General features: G+C 39.4%; 3 protein-coding genes across 6 annotated transcripts; 1 reads left to right on the forward strand and 2 right to left on the reverse strand.

Moving 5' to 3' along the window:
- Positions 1 to 395: 395 nt before the first annotated feature.
- On the reverse strand, positions 396 to 8,166 carry LOC311266420 (COP9 signalosome complex subunit 9). Its single transcript, XM_084368770.1, has 3 exons — positions 7,946 to 8,166; positions 7,275 to 7,347; positions 396 to 3,104 (listed from the first exon to the last, which is right to left on the reverse strand). The coding sequence occupies exons 1-3, from the start codon at positions 8,039 to 8,041 to the stop codon at positions 3,067 to 3,069; spliced, it is 207 nt and encodes a 68-aa protein (XP_084224896.1). The 5' UTR covers positions 8,042 to 8,166; the 3' UTR covers positions 396 to 3,066.
- A 699-nt stretch (positions 8,167 to 8,865) lies between these two features.
- Positions 8,866 to 11,713, reverse strand: apoda.1 (apolipoprotein Da, duplicate 1). Of its 2 annotated transcripts, none has more exons than XM_084368563.1 (5): positions 11,641 to 11,713; positions 11,274 to 11,422; positions 9,917 to 10,038; positions 9,720 to 9,805; positions 8,866 to 9,573 (listed from the first exon to the last, which is right to left on the reverse strand). In XM_084368563.1, the coding sequence occupies exons 2-5, from the start codon at positions 11,388 to 11,390 to the stop codon at positions 9,338 to 9,340; spliced, it is 561 nt and encodes a 186-aa protein (XP_084224689.1). In that variant the 5' UTR covers positions 11,391 to 11,422; positions 11,641 to 11,713; the 3' UTR covers positions 8,866 to 9,337. The 2 variants fall into 2 exon arrangements, with proteins under 2 accessions (XP_084224689.1, XP_084224690.1); XM_084368564.1 differs by having other exon boundaries at positions 11,636 to 11,680.
- A 5,555-nt stretch (positions 11,714 to 17,268) lies between these two features.
- LOC311266425 (apolipoprotein D-like) lies at positions 17,269 to 20,317 on the forward strand. 3 transcript variants are annotated; one of them, XM_084368776.1, is made up of 6 exons: positions 17,269 to 17,374; positions 18,752 to 18,911; positions 19,017 to 19,148; positions 19,386 to 19,507; positions 19,736 to 19,824; positions 19,936 to 20,317. In XM_084368776.1, exons 1-6 carry the CDS (start codon positions 17,361 to 17,363, stop codon positions 20,178 to 20,180), a joined length of 762 nt encoding a protein of 253 aa, XP_084224902.1. In that variant the 5' UTR covers positions 17,269 to 17,360; the 3' UTR covers positions 20,181 to 20,317. The 3 variants fall into 3 exon arrangements, with proteins under 3 accessions (XP_084224902.1, XP_084224903.1, XP_084224904.1); XM_084368777.1 differs by having other exon boundaries at positions 17,296 to 17,388; XM_084368778.1 differs by having other exon boundaries at positions 17,297 to 17,379.
- The last annotated feature ends 370 nt before the right edge of the window (positions 20,318 to 20,687 follow it).

Here is a 20,687-nt window from a genome sequence, read left to right on the forward strand (position 1 = left end):
TCTCCAGTTCCTTAATGCTCTGTTCTTGAAGTCTAGTTTAGTCCCCTGGGACTGCGTCGTTCTAGCGTGACTGATGACGACTCAGCCTTGGCTATGATCCCTGCAATTTACACATTTCAGAATAACCAGTGCTGTGACAGAAGGAGACAAATGGTTGTCGTCTTGAGCTTAAAGCAGAGCAGCCATCAGGTGAGATGTCTGTCTGAGCGTGCAAAATACTTGTGAATAGAAAGCTCATTAAAAACACAGGCCCTTGTAACAATGATGATGCCTGTCATACGCTGTTTATGTGGGCACGTTAGTTGTGCTTCATGTTTCATGTCACATACAAACAGATCAGCAACAGATCAGTTTTTGGGTGATTTCAATACAAAAAAGAAGCCAACATGTGACAGTCAGTGTTTACATCAAATAAGGTTTATGTACATAGTTTTGAAACCTTTCAGATCTTCCATCCTTTGTCAGTAGATAAGTGTTTGAATTCAATCTCAAGCTGGAGTCTGACAGGGGGATTGTGGCTTGTCGCTTTGAGTGAATGTTGATGTTCACAAACATTGACTGAACTGTCAGAATAACATACAATGATTCTTTGCTTGGGTTTTTTTTAGCCACACTACGGCTCTGTGGCTCTGTGGATGCAGCGGTTGGTTGTTGCACGACTTCGGTCCAAACTGAAATATCAAATGACGGACTTTGGTTTACCTTTTCTTTTCTTGATGTTGACTTTTTCACCCCCGACACTTACATGTGTGGTTCAAAGTGAGATATCTCAATCAACAATCATTTATATTATCATGAAATAAACTCATCTTGTGTCACCATTAGTAGAAATTTTCAATTAAAATGTTTTGGTTTGGATGAAAATCCATGCAAAACTAATGACATTGCTAATCCCATTCAGATACTACTACGTGTGTACTGCTGGTTTCTGAGTGTAATTAATACCTTTGTCTTGTACACAACTGTTGGACATTTCTGTGCTGACGGCACATTTCTCTGTTTTGCTGATTCTGTACGGAGGGCTGTTAAAATCCTGCAGTTTGCATTTTGTGCTCTTCAGAAGCCTCTTATCAGTCTCCAACTTGTGCTGAATAGTAATAAAAACCCCAATATGCTGTTTCACAAAGCTGGAAATATTGTTGACCTTCAGATCAGCAGTCTCGTTGGTGCTGATGCTGAAGAGTCCCTCATTATAAAGTAAATGCTTTCGGAAATGACAAAACCTACATTCCTGACTGACAAACTGAGGCTGAAAAGTACCAGGCCCGTACGTTGCAGTGCAGAACCTCGGCTTGTCTCACATGTTCAGTACACATTTTGAAGCGAGCTTTTATTTTGACTGTACTGATGTAATCTGTGGACACACACACCAGTCTGTGCGCTGTTTACTCTCAGGCTGACGGTGTCAGATGCCCAGAGCAGTCACAACATTTCACAGCAGAAACTGTCCTGGCTCTTTCATATTCTTATCTCTCATATTCTTTCTTGGTTTCTGTTTAAAAAGATCTTCTCCAAAAGTTACCATATCTTACTCTGTACACAGGCTGCAGGATTGGAGTTGATCATGCATGCTCTGACTGCTGAATGACCCTCTAGCATTTACATTCTGCATTTCATATTCCTGGAAAAAACTGAAATACACCCTGTAGTTTTAGGATTTAGCCATGAAGGGATAATTAAATCATCTTAATTAACCTTATTAACTATCAACTCTGTCTTTATGAGATAAAGATCACAATATATGGCAACTCTACGGAAGCCCTGAGGGGCAAGTGAGATTTTTTTATTCATTTTTTTTTCAGTGATCTGTTTTCTTTGTCTGAACTTAATTAATTTCTAATGAAAAAAGTTTTTCACTCGGTTCCACGCACAGAAAAAAAAAATCTTCTCATTTTTTTCCACATTTTCACTGATGAAAACAAAATTACAAAACTTAGAAAGATTATCCTTGCAAAACATTTTTTTCCATGAAAATGGAAATGGATCGACAAAAAAAACAGAAAACACAGAAATTCTGAGCTGAAAAGTTCATTTTGTCGTGTGATCTAAAGCTCTGGAAGAGAGATGAAATTAAACTGATGCTCAGTGTTAGGAAGTACAAAGTAAGTGTCCTTGCACGCCCACTTGACTCCCAGTTTTAACCCTCATTATTCATGTTTTATTCATGATTCTGACAGAAGCTGAAACCAGGAGATGTTTTACAAAAACCCAATCATGAACATGATACCAGGGCACACGTAAACACACTCATATGTGACAGAAGATACTGAATTATCACTCTTTGCATACTATGCTGTCAAAAAAATATACATGTAGCAACATTGTAGCAATGTTGACAATATCCGTCTTAAAAATCCTTTTTAACTTATCTAGTTTCTGTAAAATGTTTTGGAGGATCTACAAAACTGCTCTTTAAATAAAATGATTAATATTTAAATACAGTGAATGAAGAGACACACACTCACTGCTTCATAAATACAAAATGCTATGTATTGATTTTTGACCTGTGTCACATATACAATCCGTCACAAAAATACAGCTGTGGATGCATCACTACTTTACAAATGTACAAATCCATGACATAACAGCACACACAGAACATATGTGACTATCACACTGTCATACAAAATAATTTAAACCATCGTAGCAGACCATCGTTTATCATATGCCATCTGCAGCAGCATGTTTAAGGGCGACAGCATATGGAGCCTCTGCCCATCATATGTATAATTACACTCCTAACAGGTGTTCTCCGGCACACTGAAACCTGCAATCCTGTTCAGAAGCAGTCGAAGACCCGAGCACGACGCAAGCTCATAATTTTAACATACCACATATGAAGGAATCCTTGGGATCTTAAGCATCTCACAACATCTGGAGCCGGTGACGACTTTTCAAGGATGTTTTAAAAAAGCCTGAAACTAGGACGACTATGAAAGGAAATTGTATGTCATTAGACAGTAAATGGTTGGTTTGCTTTCCACTAAAACAAAAATGTTAAGGGAAAAAGAAGGTGTTGAGCTGTGCGGGTGTCATCCATCATTCCCCTGAAGACACGTTAGTCTGTCACTGGATGTCATCATCGTCAAACAGATCCTCAAAATCTGTGGAAGGAAGACAAAAACACACTTATTACACTAAAGTTACATAACGGCAGGACAATGAATGCCGTATTTCAAATGTTTCTGCAAGCCAGGCGTTTTCTCATAAAGCAGCGTTATAGTTTGGAGGGTTAAAGGGCTGCAGGGTTATAAAAGTAAAAGGATCTAGGAAGGCAGAGTCTGCTGAGTGCCCTTCCTGTGGGGCTGACAGTTTGTGAGGTCAGAGGTCAGCAGGAGAACTGTATGAACATGTATGGGAATATGTGCCACATCCCCGCTTTCAACTTACATTTAAACCTCACTCCAGTGAACCAGACACTTACATTTAACGCTTTTTAAGACCTTTAAGATCTTTTTTTTAATTCAAGAATTGCAGGTAAGTATAGGTGATTAAGTATATGTACGAGTTTAGTTCATCTACACTTTGCAAGAGACATTAGCCGTACTTCCTGACGACCTCTCTCTATTTTGTCCCCTGGTTTGTTTACCCCTAGCCTGTGTATTCTTCAACACCAGGCGTGAGGGAGGCAGCCACGTAGCCTACACCCATCATCCTCTGACGAAATTAGGCTTCTATGTAGCCTCGTTCATTCACTCAAAACAGTTTACGGAAACGCACCAGATTTGCATTTTGACAAATGAATTGGATAATATGTTTGAGGCAATTAAGACCTCACAAATTCAAATTTAAGACTTTTTAAAGACTTTAAAGGACCTGCAAACCTGACTGGATGTTTGCTGAAACTACTCTTCAACTGATCAAAGACATAATAGTGAATAAAAATAATCATTAGTTGTAGCCGAGTGTTATCCTTGTCAAATAAAACCAAGGACTGCAAGTGATGATTATTGTCATTCGGGATTAATTTGCCCTTCTTTTTTTTTATTGACCTTCACAACTGAGAAGCTGAAACTTTTGTCAATTTTCTTCTTATTATTTGAATTAGAGCTGCACAAATAAGTGAAATATTACCAAAAATGCAATACAGCCAAGTGCAATATCCAAAAATCATAGAATTTATTGATAGTAAAAGGTAAAAATGTGTGACAAAACAGCATTATAATAAACTACTGTGGTCCTGGTCTCTAAATCTTGTTCTCCTGATGTAAGAAAACATGTTTATGTGGTACAGACCTCGACAATCATCATGATATTATAGTTTTTTCAGTGAAAGTGAAAATTTCAGTGTAATTTCACACTTATTTCACACAATATCGGTCAAAATAATAGCAACATGATTTTTTTTAACCATATAGTGGAGCCCTGACTTAAACAAATAAATGCCAGAATGCAAACCAATGAAAGAAACAGGCTCTACTCGCTGTCTTTATAGCAAATCTCTTGAAATCGTTCAGTGTGCTACCAGTCAGGCATTCACATTTAAGTAGATAAGATAAATCACAGACGCACGCTGAGGAAGGCAGAGCCCAAAACTGAAACTAAAATGATATTTTGAGTGATTTTCCTGTCAGCATCCAGTCTACATTGAGTACACTGTGTGCAGACTGCAGGTTGTTATCTACAGGTCCTCCTGCGGCAGACTGCTGTTTTCTAAGGTGTCATCACACACAGAACATAGAAATCAGACGGCACGTGACAGAAAAACAACATTTTGACTCTAATTAAAGCCTTCACACAAAAAACAAAACACATTACCTACAATGAAAGACAGGTACGCTCAGGTGACAAAATACCTTCTGTTGGGTTGTAACTGCAAGCTGTCGGGATTCTTTGCATTAATTTGCTGCTATAACATCATTTGCCTGATACTAATATGTAAACCTTTTTGTTTGCCAAGAATTTCCCAAAACGTTGCCACAAAGTCGGAAGCATCTTTCTGTCTAAAATATCCCTGATGCATTTCAGTATTGAGATGCCATTTAAGTGCAAAAAAACTCCAAAAATGATTTGTAAAGTACAAAACTTCACCCGACTTGCCATCAGCATGGGGGTGAATAGAAGATGACTGAAATTTAATTTCTTTCAATATGAAAACTAAAGAATCAGCGCACCGGACCATTTAACATTTTTCAACTAGATGTTCAGTCTGTAGTTTCTGCACACTGTCAACCCACATTAACTCTAAAATCTTCAGATGTCCAGTTAACTGAACAGGACTGATGAATAAATATGAGCATCAATGCGACAGATTATAATCGACAGTGGTTAAGAATGTGAGACTGTAGTGTTCATACGTTATTTTAATCATTTATACACGTGATACTACACAAACATTTTCAAAGAGGTTAACTTGTGTTTTACTTGCAGTAACAGCTTAATAATACTGGAGTTTAATATCATCCTTGTAAGAAAAAGCTTCGTAAAATAACCAAATCATTAAAAATTCAACACTGTAAAGTTTCTTTTCCACAGATCTGCTTCAGCCTAAACATTCCTGAGCAGTGTGAAATCACACAAATTAGCACAGCAGTTTTACTTTTGTGACAGTGGAAGAACTGAGCCAGCGTGTCACTGATTGTTTCACTGAATGAACATTTAAAATCCCTTTTAAAGATGTAGGCCAGGGGATTCGGGAGCTGAGTTCAGTAAGCCTAGAGACAGTTGAGTGGTGCACATCTCTACCGTAAAGGGAATAAAGCCTGCCACCCTAAATGAGCCTCATACAAAGCACATCCACCGAGCTCCTGCTGAGAAGTCTGCGTGGAATCTGTGTCGCATATGGCAAGAAGTTGTGGCTGTTTGATGTAGCTGCGCCTCGGGACAGAGATCACACTACATTATAAAACACAGTTTGTAAAAGGGGGGCGGGGGCACAAGGAATGTTTTGGGGGGCAGTAAAGAGATTTCCTGCTGTGGCGCCAACATCGCCCCTGACGCCCAGAGGTGAAATAACGTTATGTGCTAATTGATTCAGTGTGCCCTGACTGACAATTTACAATTTGAAGATGACTGACTCCTCCTCACTTCGCTTCAGATTACCTGGGTAGCAAAATCAATTTACATTGATACTGACATACAGCCAAAAAGCCTTGTAAGGCTCTGTTTCTAAGAGACTAGATATCTAGAGGGGTGATTGAAACTTTTCTGAAAGTCGATACAAGACTCAGAGATAAAAACAATTTAGTCTCTTTGGTCTTTTGTTTATATGTCAGGGTTTGTGTGTCTCCCGTTAAGTCCCTCCAATCAAAAACCTACTTCAAAACATTTCTTTCCTGAGAAAAAAATTCCACCCAAACAAAAATGTCAGACTCCATTGTATACAATCTGCCAAGTTTGTAAGTGCTAATTTTAGGGGGGGAAAAAACAACTCGACAGAGAAATTCTAGGATCCACAACATAATAACCACTGGCACAGCCAATCTTTGTCAGTTTATGGTGTCCAAAGAGAAGAATGCAGCACTTATGGTAAATTTCAGTACAAGGAACAATCAAAATGAGGCCAGTCACAGCGTTAGCATGAGCAGCTACTGGCCCCTAACTCCATCCAGATGCAGACAATAACTGGAGTAATAAGCTTTTTCATCTCCAAGCTTTGCAGAAACGCTGGATATGCAGCAACTCGACAGCTTTTCAGTAAATGTATCTTTGGGGAATGCCTCAAATGTTGCCCTGTGTATTAATCCCTGGGGATGTGGTGCATTTCTATATGGTAAATAAAAGTCATGTTGTGATTATTTTGATATTTTCGATATGATTCATAATTGGTTGGAATGGTCATTTTTGCATCACAAATGTTCATTTCACTAAAAGGATTGATTAAAATTATGATGATGTGACATTTGCTGAGGTTTGTACCAAAGAAACATGTTTTCTGACATCTGGAGAACAAGATTTGTAGCACTTCAGCACTTTATTATAATGCTGTTTTGTCACACATTTTACCTTCATCAAAAATAAATCATTATGATTTCGATATCAGTTAAATCTGAGATCAATTGAAAATCAATCTTCAATAAAATTGAATCAGATTTTTACCAATGTCTGTATCTTTTTTTAAATCCAATCACAGACCCATGTATATATGTGTTGGACAAGAATATAGTATATTCACCGCCCTAGTCCTTTTTAAAAAGAGTTATATTTCCTTTCAGGTTACTGTACAAGTAAGACAAGTGTTATATACAATCTCTGCAGAAGCCAACTAAATTCCTCCATATTTCATGTGAGCTTCAACTATTTTTATATCTGAATGTATATGAAGAAATCTTTACCATTGAAGAAGTCTGAATGAACAGCTTTTTCATTAGCAGCCAGGTCCATCAGCAGTCCTGTGCTTCCCCCAGCCTGCCAGACAACAAACATGCAGCTCAGAGAGGAACATATTTAACCCAAGACAGACAGACAGACAGAAGCTTACCAACAGTCTGTTTAGATATGTTTGCAATTATAATTCAATTGTGGTCAAACATACATTTGCAAGGAGAGCCTGAAACTAGAAAACGCTGAACCCCATTTTATAATCAACACTTTTTTATCATCCCACCCAGCAGACAGCTTTTGGTTGAACTTTTTTTTATTTTCATCATATCATATTTTGCTCCACGTTCACACTTGTGTACTATTGTTAGTTTTATACATATATACTGTTATATGTTACCATTTAATGTCTGGGTTGGTCACTGATGGACATTAGACAGTACGTAGCTTACGGAACGTCAGTTAACTTACTAGTAAATAAATGTTAGCTAGCTACTTAGCTACCGTTAACGCTAAGTGTTAAATTAGCATTAGTGTGAAGAAATTCATTAACCTTGTCATGGCCATTTAACTTTGAAGGAAGGCTGTAAAGGCTGTAAGTTGAAACGAAGACTGCATAGCGTTAATTGTTTACACACGTAACTAAGCTAATGAGTTAGCCTGCTAAGCGCATTAGCTAACAGACCTCGTCCAGATCAACGTACGGTCCCGCGCCCTCCGGAAACATTTCATCCACTGCTGGTTTCATGGCGGTCGAGTTGGACTGATCCTTGAGTGGCATGGATAAACAAAACCACGAGGTCTTACAGTCAGATTATCATCAAATTCTCAGCTAAGGATGCTACACCAGAGCTACACAGCCAAGCTTAGTGTGGTACCGTGTGAAAATAAATCCGACGTGAAAGTGGAGTCGAGACACAAAGGTTCCGCATCGAGTTCATGAATGAATTTGTATTATCATTCATATAATACACGAACATATTAATATTTAACATGTTAAGTTAGTTTTCTCTGAGTTTAAATTAATTTGAAGAATGGTCATTGTTCTTTTTTTTGTTCTTGTTCATTATTGTTCTTGTGCCCATTTCATTTGTTAATGTATTCATTTTTTAATTTATTAGTTTAGTGAGGTATTTATTTCTGTATTATTTATCATTTGCATTCCCCCCCTATTTATTTCCATACACTTATTTATTGGGCCAGATGTGGCCAGCGGCCTCCTATTGATTAGCCTGCATGTCTTGAAGTTTATTGTTTATATACTTCACACCTTCAATGCAACATTTCTTTCTTTCTTACATTATAATGACCACTCCAATACATGTTTCATACTACATGATACCACCTTTTGTCCATGACATACTAAACATTGATATGTTGTTGTTGTTATTGATATAAAGCTGTACACATCTCAGTAATTTGATGACACTTATTTGTAGTCCTTAGTTTAAAATGTTCTACAGGTGAGGTGAGATGCCTTTCATAGGGATCATATGTTTGCATCGCAGCATCTGTAGAAATCCTGAGGCACGTTAATGTTCATACAGTCTAATTTCATTAAAAACACGCAGCTACAGAATCAAAGAAGATCACATGAAGTTAATCCCATTGACTTTTATTGACCCTAATTTGATGCTTTATGTCTCCAGTTTGTGTTATAATCAGTTTTATCTTCCGGTTTACTTGGTACCATTTGATTCAATTATAATTTTTATTTCTTTTTTCTTTACAGCAAATGAAACAGCAAACATTGTTCTCCATGATTACATGAACAGCTTTAATGGTTCAAACTGTGCAGACATCACTCTTAGCTTGTAGTATTACAACTCAGTGATGGTGTGTTAAATAAAAAGGTGGTTATACTATATGAACAGTGGAGGCATGTAGTTATTTTGTGCTGCAAACATTTTTATTGGCTTGAAAAACTCCTTTCTACACACAACTGGGTAACTGAGTTGGGTCTAACCTTCTCGTCAAAATCACCATGAAATATTTGTCAAATGTGTCTCAGATGATGATGAATCATCCTTTTCCCTCCTGTCAACAACAGCACCATCTTGTGTTGCACTACTGATGCTCAGAGAGTTTTGTCACAGCCCTCCTGCCTGCTGGGAATCATCCGGCTCACGTCGATGTTGTTGCCGGCAAAGATGTCCTTGGCCTTCTCGATGGTGGAGTCTGGCAGGGTTCGTGTCCGGCCCAGGATCCAGGCGAAGTCGACGTGGAAGAGCCTCAGGACGTCCGTGCAGGAATACACCAGGGCCGAGTTGACGTAATCAGTGGACAGGATCCAGTAAGGGGTGTAGGGCAGGACTGTGGGGCACAAAATAAGATTACCTACAGTGTTTTCTCTTGATCTGACACAGGAAGAGTAGTGATCCGTCTATAATGAGGTTCATTAAGGTGAAGAGTAACTTTCCAACACATTACAGTGGCAGCTGTATAAATGTCTGGCTCACCGTAGGAATAACTTATTCCCAGTTTGGCAGGATTCTTCAGATCCTCAATGACTCCGGTCCCTTCGATTTTCCTCAGGTCTCCTTTTCTGTGTCATTCCAGACAGTTAAATTTCATGTTGGATTAAGTGAAATACAAACCATGCAAAAATGACCTCGTGCTTGCACATTTACTCAGAGAAATTGCAGATAGGACTCACAGTATTTCAGAGCTGACCACTCGAATGGAGTTTTCTGTCGTCAAGCTGAAATTGGTTTCGATGCACCGGCCCTTCTCAAACTGCGCTGGCAGTTTGGCAATTTCAAACCATCTCCCCATGAACTGTGAGGGCAAAAACACACACGAGTTCAAAGGCAATTCAGAAAAGTCAGTAGAGAGGATGAATAAATCAACATAATTCATTGGAGCCAGTAAAATGTACGACAGGTGTCCTGAGCACATTTACTTAATTACAACTTTGAGGTTTATAACTCACTATAATGACTTGGGAGGCACATATAATGGCATTTCACATGTTTGTTAATGTACCATAGTAACGTACAACTGCATTTTACTACATTATCATTCATTATCTGTTTATACACCAGTCTCCAATTACGTGTACGGACAAAAGGAGTTTCATTTGTTGACAAAAACACATTATTAAACATGAATTTTAGCTTATAACTGCATTATAATGTGTTATAAATTCATGTTTTACTCTCAGATCATTATTAAAGGAACAGTTCCCCTCATGCCGATGGAATGGCGGCTCATGTTTTGTAGTCCACAAAACATTTCTGGGGCTTCACACTGGGCAGCATTCTCATCAACAACTGGGAGTGTGTTTTAAAATGTTAAAAACATGACACGGCTCCATACAGCTCGTCTGGCGTGATCCGAGTCTCCAGAAGCCTCGATGTGCCATACTGATTTGAAAAGATGTTATTTACAACGTTCTTTAACCAAAATCTTCACTGTAGCTGCTAAGCTAAAAGCGTTAGCGCACGCCTCATCTGAAGCGGGTGTACAAGCTAGACAGCTCAAATCAGTTTGGGATCTCAGGGCTTCAGGAGAATTGGATTAGAGGAAAAGCTGTATGGAGCCATTTCATGTTTTTTTTTAATTGTCTTTTTACATTTAAAACGCCCCATCCTCTCCAGTTGTTGGAGAATGCTGCAACTGTTTTGCTGCGAAGCCCTAGAAATGTTTTGTGGACGACAAAACTCCACCCGATTTTCCATTGCCATGAAGGTTAGAAGATAATGACTTGATTTTCATTTTGGGTTCAGCTGTTCCTTTGAACGATGTTGAGATGATGATAAGTAACTTAATTATAAACTGGTATTTTCTATGGATAAGAATCAAATATAACCCGACACATCCGACAGTTTTGATGCATTCATAAAAATAAAATCTGATGACCAAAAGAAGTTGACAGTTTTTAGTCTATTTTTCTCTTTTTAAAATGCAACAAGGAGAAAAAGGACAGCTGTTCAGTCCCAACACATCACTGGATGCCACCTTTGCTCTGCCTGTTTATTTATTCATCATATTCAGAACAAAGACGCTCGTACTTGTTTAAGGGTGAAGGCCGGTTGAACAGCTGGCTCTGGACATGGTCCCCAGTGGGGCACCTGAGCCCTGACGATCGGGAGGATGAACGCAAACACCAGAATAAAAGATAACTTCATGATGGAGACGAGCCTTCGTTAGCTGCAAGAGACTGTCATCCAAAACATACAAATGAGTCACTGACTGAACATATGCAAAATCATTTAATCTGCATTATGTGAAGAAAACAAGATATTAACTTTACATTTCATACACAATTTAGTTAAACACATGAAAATACATCATCAATTTAGGCTGTTTAATGAGATTAATCCTCACAAAAAGTCCTAAAAGCTTTTTTATATACGTTAAGAAAATATATTACCTCACCTCTGTGGGTCAGATATACGTTCTCTCCCTCAGACAAATCCTGGTATTTGAATTAGAGACGTTGCTCTCTGCGAGGTTTTGCAGCACTGCGACTCAGTGTCATCAATGGTGTCTTTGTGTGGAGCCAGCTTTATTTCAGACATGAAGTAAACTATTAGTAAAGTGGAGTCATGGGGGACATACCAGGAGGAATGTTATAAAACAATCTAGATGTTCTGCTGCCTTGTAGAAGGGTGGGGAAGTGTTTTTCTTTATATATCTGAGGATTTCTTCAATCTCAGGTTGCAAAGATGCACATTGTCCTCACACACAGAGCGACAGATAGACGCCATTTTTAATGTTATTTTGAAGTTTAAATAAGAAATTGCCCCACTTAGTCTTGGTTAGACAAAGGGATTCACAAAATGAATTAGATTTGACCTGATTTAATTATATTCTGTCGAGTCACATCACTGTAGTTTACTTCCACATTTGACAAGTCCAGACTCTGACCTCTGCAGGCAACAAGGCGTGGTTCTGGAGAAGGTGGTGTCGGTCTGTTGGTCCTCCACTTTGGACCAGACTGAAATACCTCAACAACTATTGCCATGAAGTTTTGCACAGATATTCATAGTAACCCAACAATGAATCTGTAAGGCAGTTGATTGACTGATTTGATATTAAGTCTCGGGTCTGACCAACCAGCCCAGAACGTCAGAATCAACTTTCTGACAAAGTGGACCTTTAATGACTTTGATAATGTTGTCTGAATAAAAAAGCAGGAGGCATACTTTATTAATCCATCTCTAGGATCATTTTTTATAACCCATGAGCATGTAATTTGGTGCAAACATCCATTCCTGGTGATCCTTTGACTATTAATCAAGCACCATCGTCAGGAAAGGTGAGAAGTGAGTTTGTGACCAGAAAGTTTCGCTCCATGGACCTGCAGCAGGTGGAGAGAGTGAAAGAGAAGCATGTGCCCCTCTGTTATATCCCTCTGAAGTTAAATAAAGGAAGGTAAAAGAAATAAATTTCGACCAACACTGGCGTTGATAACTCTGAGTCATCTATGATTCACATCCTCACATATTTCCACCTTCGTTCGACACGTTTCTGTCAGTGCTGTGAGCAGAATCCCTCCTCGCCGTCGCTCTGTGTTGGTGTTGGGCCAGTCTGACTGCTGACTCTCATCCTGTCAGTCATCATGCTGACAAATCTGCTAGAAACAGAAGCCAAGTCCGCTATAACAGACTGCAGGAGCCAGTCCAGGAGCATCATTTTCACTAAATCAAGTGTTTACCAAGTGCTGATGCGTGTGGCATGTTTCTGGAGATGGATGGTTTTTCTTTTCTTTTTTTTTTACAAATTGAACTGAAATGAATTAAAGCTTTGAATTCGATGGCTAGTAGAATAGTGAATAGTTTGAACAGTATTCTTAAAAAGATCATCAAAATGTTTTTGAACGTTTAACCCTGCCCCTGGCTATTGTTGATTACATCCTCATGTAGATAAATAAAGTAAGCTGGTACATGATCAGTGCTCATCCATTTGAAAAACTGGCTGTGATTCATTAAAGTTCAAAACACATGCAGCAACATACACACAAAACCAGATTTTCAAAAATATGAGCCAATCCACTGCAGGATTTTAAAAAAAATAGAGTATAAACTATTTATATATGAGTTTTTTTTTTAGTCAATAGCCTGACATTTAAATATGTGAGATGTTCTGGTGCAGTGCACAACAGCTGCTTGACACTCAAAACGCTTTGCACCAAACACTGTCAATTAAATGCAAATACCATTAAATGCTGTCTGCTTTCAGACAAAGCCCCACAGCTACCAACAAGGTTAAATTAAACAAGAGAGAGATCAAAAGGCTCCATTTCCAGCTAATACGCTTCAGAGAGGAATGACTTGTTAGCTGTGCCCGGATACATCAAAGCCTGCCTGGTTGAAGCGGAGGCAATGAGCCTGGCTGGTCAGTATGATCAAGGAAAGAAGCAACCACACTGGCCTACTCAGTCAAAAGTATCAAAAGGCGAAGGAATATTAAAGGAGAACATAACAATGCAGAGACTGAGTGAGTGAGCCGCGAGCGTCTCAGTAAAATCTGTCCCAATACTTGTGATAACACGCGTGAAACGTTTAGTTTTGGCTTCCAGAGTCATGTGGAGGGAAGATTCAACCAGGCTTTCTGTTTTATTGTCTTTCAGTCTTTACAGTTTTGTGTTTCACTTCACCTCCAGAGAAAAGTCAACACATGCTCAGTGCTTCGATGTTTCTCTAGATGGCGCTCTTTTCTGTGTTTTTCTTTTCTTTTTTTTTCATCCATGGCCTCCATCACTGCTCATGTGCCCCATTCTTAAATCAGACAGCAGTCAGTCTGTGGGAAAGCCTCCTTTTTCTGTGGACACGCCGACCCACCTGTCAGGAAACACCCGGCTACACCTACACCCTGGTGCCCACACCCACACCTGAACAGCTTATCCTGACATTAGTAGCCTTGTGAGGCCGCACTGCTCTTTTAATCCTGAGAAAAATTGGATTTGGGATTTTAAAAAAGAAGAAAGGCAAAGGTGCTATTCCTTAACCTGCATTAATTGAGTGATTTGGTCACAGGGGGGCAGCTCATGTTATTACTTTATAAAGTCGATAAAGGCTAATGAGTCGGTAAAAAAATCATTTTTTACACACCCAGCAGATGAAGAGCAACACCGGCATTTATTTGGATTTGGGTCTCTGTCCAAGTGATGAATCTGAGTGAAATATGTTCCCTCTATGAGCTCTGTTGGGTTTTCTACCAAATCCTGAAGAAAATATCTTCTTCTGTAGCTGCTAGGAAGCTTCATCCATTCACATTTGCCATATTAGCTACTCTGTCAAACTCACCATGCCACCTTTGTAGCTTCAAGAAGTGTTCTGGGGACCTTGTTTTCCTCTGAGAACAGCTTGTTTATTCAGTTATGGAAAAAACAAATATTTCTGAGTTTGTATTAGTACCTCATTAATTCTGAGTTTGAAGATCTTTCCCTTCTTCTCCAAAACTACATAGTGCACCTTTAAGTGACACCATTGTTTGTCCTGCCATGACAAAAGTGGGAAAAGTCAGATTGGAAGTTGAATTGGAAGAATTAGAAGATCCAAAAGACAAAGCAGAGTATGAGAGCAGTTTGCTTTTTGCGTTAAAGGATGTGCTGCAGTTACATATATGATTGACAGGATTATGTAACAGCTATAGGAAAGACTCACAAGTCACCACACATGGGGTCACGCTGGGGCTCCTGGCACCTGTGCACACAACACACACTTACGCTGAAGGTTAAACATGTGTAGGTGAAAATGACATGTGCTGTAACACACACAAAGTTTGAGAATATTTCCTGCTGCTGACGTACAACAGAGCTCACAACACCACCTGTGAGCTTTCAGCTAAATTGAAATTGATTCACTGTATTTTTAGTCAAAATGACGGTTTTTCTCGCTGAAAAATGAGTGATTGTATAGTTGAGAAGAAATTATATGGTTATTTTTTTTTGATGAAATACAGACTAACACAACAAAACCACAAACAACAGCATGACAAGCTCTGAGAGAATCAACACCATTCTCACCATCTAAACAACAACTCGATGTGAAAAGCGTGTTTTCTTTATTGCATTGGATTGATTTATACTGGAAGAAGTTAAAAACAAACAGGTCTGTCCTCCTTCAGGATGCTGTTGCTGTTGTCTGACTTCAAATTGAAGATGTACAACCTAAACTAGCACTTTGTCAAACAGGAGGAAGATAACAGGAAATTTACAGAGATGGAGAACAACATGCAAAGAAGGTACGCAGCCCGTCAATCATCAAGGCCTCAGGCATAAAGAATACATATCTATTATTTACATGTTTTCACAAACAAGGCTGTGTGATTAGCATCTCTCGGGGAGAATGATCTTAAAATCTCTCTGACATTTTTCATGTTAGAAAAAAAAAAACCTGCCTGGTGTCCAAAAGATTAGAAGAAATTAGAGAAAACGCTCTTCAAGGCATTTTTGTTGACCTTGATTTGCTCACCAGAGTGAAAAAAAAGAGCAAAGCGAGGTGAAATAACTGCCTTGAAGTTGCTTCTTTCAGTCTTTTGGATGTGAAACACAGAAACGCAGACTTCCAACCTGACTGGAACTGACAGACCTGCTTATAATTAGATTGAATACTGACCACAGGCACAGCTCGCTGAGTACACCTATGACTCAGACAGTAACAAACGTAGTATCTGACATTTCTTCCTTCAGAATAATAAATATGCATTCTATGAAGTACAGTACGGTATGTTTAAATAGGTACTAAAGCGTTTAGTTAGTGTTATCACCACATTGGCTGCAGGTGAGTGTTTGGCTAAGCTGATACAGTCGGTGGTTATCCTTTAACAAAGATAACAATCCTGTTGCCTTTATTTTCACGGTTTTGTTCAAACATGCCTGGGAATGTGTCACATTGGAGGGTCAGAGGTCATTTCTCAGGTGAAAACCCACCCGAGTGCGACAACATGATCCACTGAGGATCGATACGACCACCGAACGACCTTCATTGACTTTCCATTCATCCAAAACAATTCAGTTCAGGTGCAGATTGAGTTGCGGCCAAGATTAACGCACCTGATTTTGACAGAAGATTACGTGAGTGTTGTTTAGCATCAAAGGAATTTAGGCTGAGGTCTAATAACATTTATTAGATGGATTCCTGTTACACTTGATAAAAACATTCATGATCCTCACAGGACGAATCTGTGAGTCTGATTATCCTCAGACTTTTCCTCCAGCGCCACCATGAATTTCTCAACAACTGTTGGATGGTTGCCATGAACTATGATGAACACAACAAACATTGTGCCTGCTTAACATCAGTATATAAGCATTGTAAGCTTGGTGAGCTTGTTAGTGTAATGGTGTTAGCAGTTAGGTCAACAATTCAGAATCAATTACGACTACAGACTTCACTAACAGCACATTCATCCCTCTGTGCAATTGTGTTAAAATACATCTTTGTTTCTATTCAACTGGCTTTAACCCCCAGGAATAAATGGTTGATCTTTTTATCTCTGACAAACTAAAACACTGGCTTTAAATCAGAGGGCACATCTGCCTCTAAGTGTTTTGGATTAAGCTTTGAAAAACACTTTTCATCTTATGAGATAAACATATTTTTTACCGTGCAACCGCTGTATGAAAACAAACTTGCATTATTAAGAGACAACATTTTTATTTTCTATAAGCAGGCCAAGCGCTACAGAAATGGGGATTCATGTAATGCACTGAAAGTGATAGTGAGCTAATTAAAATTCAACAAGTGAACCAGTTGTTTATCACACTATGCAGCAGTTCTGACCAGTAATGACTCTATTCCTGTTTATAATGAGGTCTAAATGTTGAATGTTTTTAATGAGCATTTTGTGTCGTGCAGCCATTTATCTGATTATGTTTTCTCCGTCTCCTCCAGAGCACCGCTTTCCATTTCCACTGCAAGTGGTTTCCAAAGCCCTCACGGCTCTCTGTAAAAAGCAAGCCTGGGATTTAAAGTGTATCCAGAGGCAGAGCGAGCAGCTGAGGGAGTCGGTGTATCAAGAAAAACACATGCACCTGTGCCTAATTAATCTTTCTTTACACCTGTGTGTGCTTTAGAAAGCTCTGAGAGGAGAAGCTGAGGTCTATAAAAGCAGTGAGGTGCAGCTAATGTTCACCTGACACCATTCTTATGATCGGACGACGGTGAGGTGAAGTCTGTATGTTGCTTGTTGCTATTAATGAAAAACATAATGTCTTCTGTGGTGTCCTTCTTGGTAAAAGCAAGTGTTACAGCTGTTCAACTTCAAAAATCCTAAAGAAAAATACACGCCTACTCAATAAACGCAGGCACTGTGCATTTCTGCAAACCATGGATATGTTGGATATATCAATTTAATGTGGCAGCGCTGTGTTTTGGTCTGGTTATGTTCAGGCACAGCAACCAGTTGGTTAGGATCAGAAAAAGATCATATTTTGCCTTGAAATACCTGATTTTGTTGCTACAAACACAGCTGGGAAATGTCCCAGCATCTCCCTGTTGGCTGAAACGAGGTCTGAAACTTAATGTGGTTTCAAACACTGGTCTCTTGCTTTGCTGCTGTCTCACCAAGCTTTCTGATGAGAAAGTCGGCTCATATTCATGTAATTTGAACAAAACCATTACTGTAACCATTTTATGGTTGGCTATGTGTCGGGCTGCTGCTTAGCAAGAAGCTAGAAGCAACTTTTAGTGAGCTTTTAAGGTGCTGGCAGATGGATTTTGTTAGCTTTAGACACACCGCCAGGCTAACTGTTTACCCCTGTTTCCAGTCTGTAAGCTAATGCTAATCAAGCTTGCTGCTAGCTGTAGCATTACATGACAGTGGTATTGAATTCCAAGTGATCGTCGCCACTCTCATGTTTGTCCAGCAGCAAAATACAGAAGTCCCTCTTGCCTTTTTTGGATGGATTAAATGTTTAGAGAGCTTTAGCGGTGCTGGAAGAAGGATTTGGTTAGCTTTAGACACAGAGCAAGGCTAACTGTTTCCCCCCATTTCAGTCTTTATGCTAAGCAAAAGCTAAACCAGCTGGGAGCTAGCTGTAGCTTTATATTTAACATACAGACATGAGAGAGATGTTGATCCTCTTTTCTAAAAGTGAGCGAGTAAGGACAAGGTATTTCTTTAAATCACTAAATGAAGATTTAAACTCAGGGTGATCATTCATTCATGCATACACATTTTAAATATTTAAGCCATGCAAATAAGCAGCTACTAATTTTAAAGTCAGACAAACCCAAGAAGAGAAATGTGGCCTCCTCAGCCCACAAAATGAAAAATGTATGTCTTCATGGTTCAAAGAATATCAGCATGGCCGTACGAACTGGCTGCTGTGATACTAGTTTACTGTCTATCAGAGCACTTGGGGGGGGGGGGGGGGGGAAGAAAATATATTTGATCTTTATTGCAATCTTTGGATGTTGTTGGTGTTTATTATTTATCGTACTTGTAATTTTTTTATATATTCATCGTGCTGGTTTTTAGCCTTGATTCCTTTTGCAAAAGATGAGACTGGAAAGAAGCCTGTTTGTCATTTGAACAGGTGCCAACTCTCTCACTCCCTCCTCCTCCTCATCATACTTCTACATGTAAACACAGAGGAGGGGCTGAAGATTGTGATCAATGATGAGGCTGTAGGTCCTCAGATGTATAAAAGACCCTTGAATGTCCTTCACACAGGTAGTACCTCTGATTACATTCAGGTGAGCAGACTGCAGCCATCACTCCTCCTCTTTATTTCAGTTCAGGACCAACCTCCTGACGTAAAGCTGATTGTTTTAATAATCATGCTGTTTCGTCCTCTGCAGGGTGGTGAGAAGATGAAGGCCATGCAGGTGATTTCCTTGACTTTGCTGTGCGCTCTGGCAGCCAGCGCTCAGTTCCTGAAGTTCGGCAAATGTCCCAAACCTGCTGTTCAGGCAAACTTTGATTCTACCAGGGTGAATACTAACTTTTTTTTCTTATATTTCCTTTGCTACAAATTAATGTCATATACAGTATGAGATTTAAAGGTGCTATTTGTAAGAAAAGTTGATTTTTGAGTCTCAGTCCCAACTCATCAAAAACTGATGCTTTGTGATGGCGGCAGGCTCATCCTACAATCCCAAAGTGTGAAATTATTAAATGTCCAGCACATTCGTTGTTTTTATGAGTGAAATCCTGTGTTTCCTCTGCAGTACGTTGGTAAGTGGTATGAGATCATGAAGCTGCCAACAGCCTTCCAGAAAGGCGAGTGCGGCACCGCAACCTACAGCCCGAAGAGTCCTGGTGTCATCGGAGTCCTCAACAGAGAGCTGCTGTGAGTTCATGTGGCATAAATGTCAAAAATGTTTGATTTGATGGTTTGAATATACTTGTTTTTAAAGAAGTAGTACTTAAAGTCATAATGTCTTTTGAACTACAGTTACTCACTCGCTATCTCACTTGCAATAAACGATTCGGTGGAACTTCAAACATGTGACTGTATGTGAAAGGATAAACACGACTGTCTTGATTAGAAGTCTTTCCTGATTTTTTCTTTTTTTAGTGATGATGGAACTATCAACTCTATCGTCGGCTCTGCCAGGACCAAGAACCCCGCTGAGCCTGGCAAGCTTGAGGTCTCCTTCGATGATAGTAAAGAAGTCTAACTCATTACAAACATAGTCTAACATTCAAGTTCAGTGTTTATAAGCAGCTGTGTGCTGAATATTCCCACTGCTTTGACTCTCATACTTGTCTTTCCAGTACCATCTCCCCCTGGTCCTTATTGGGTGCTCTCCTCCGATTACGAGGGTCACTCTCTGGTCTACGGCTGCACCGACTTCGGCCTCTTCCGCATGGAGTTTTCCTGGATCCTGAGCAGAGAGCCCACCCTGAATGAGGAGACTGTGGAGATGCTGCACGGCATCCTGTCCTCTATCGGAGTCAATCCAGACAAGATGGTCCCCACCGTCCATGATGAGACTTACTGCAGGGCCATGGAGCAGTAAACAGAGATACTCCTGTTTCAAGCTATAGGACTGTTTGAAAGGCCAACCTGGATTTATGACGTAGCACAGCACTGTATGAAATGTGTCTTGCCTGGTCTATGTTGTCAAACTCAAAGCAGTAAACCTGTAGAAAGAAATGTATGTTGTGGTCTGTTTTGTCTACGTATCTATACGGGCTTATTCTGAATGACAAAGAAACAAAGAAACTGCGGCTGTGGAAAAGCTGATGCTTAACTGCACTGCTGACTTTAAAATGAGAATAATACCAATCATGTATGAGAAATGTGAAATACTTTAAGGTTTGTTGAAAAGCAGGCGCTAAACTGAATCACTGGCTCCAAGATATGAAATAATACAAATCATATATATAAGATTAGGAAGGGTCGAAGGACAGAAGATATCGTTCACTGTACAGATTGTAAAGCTCACTGAGGCAATGTGATTGTGATTTTGGGCTATATAGATCAAATTGATTTAAAAAGCTGACGCTAAACTGCATTGCTGGCT

This window comes from Pagrus pagrus (genome assembly GCF_965226575.1).
Source record: "Pagrus pagrus genome assembly, chromosome: 12".
Classification (NCBI taxonomy): Eukaryota; Metazoa; Chordata; class Actinopteri; order Spariformes; family Sparidae; genus Pagrus; species Pagrus pagrus.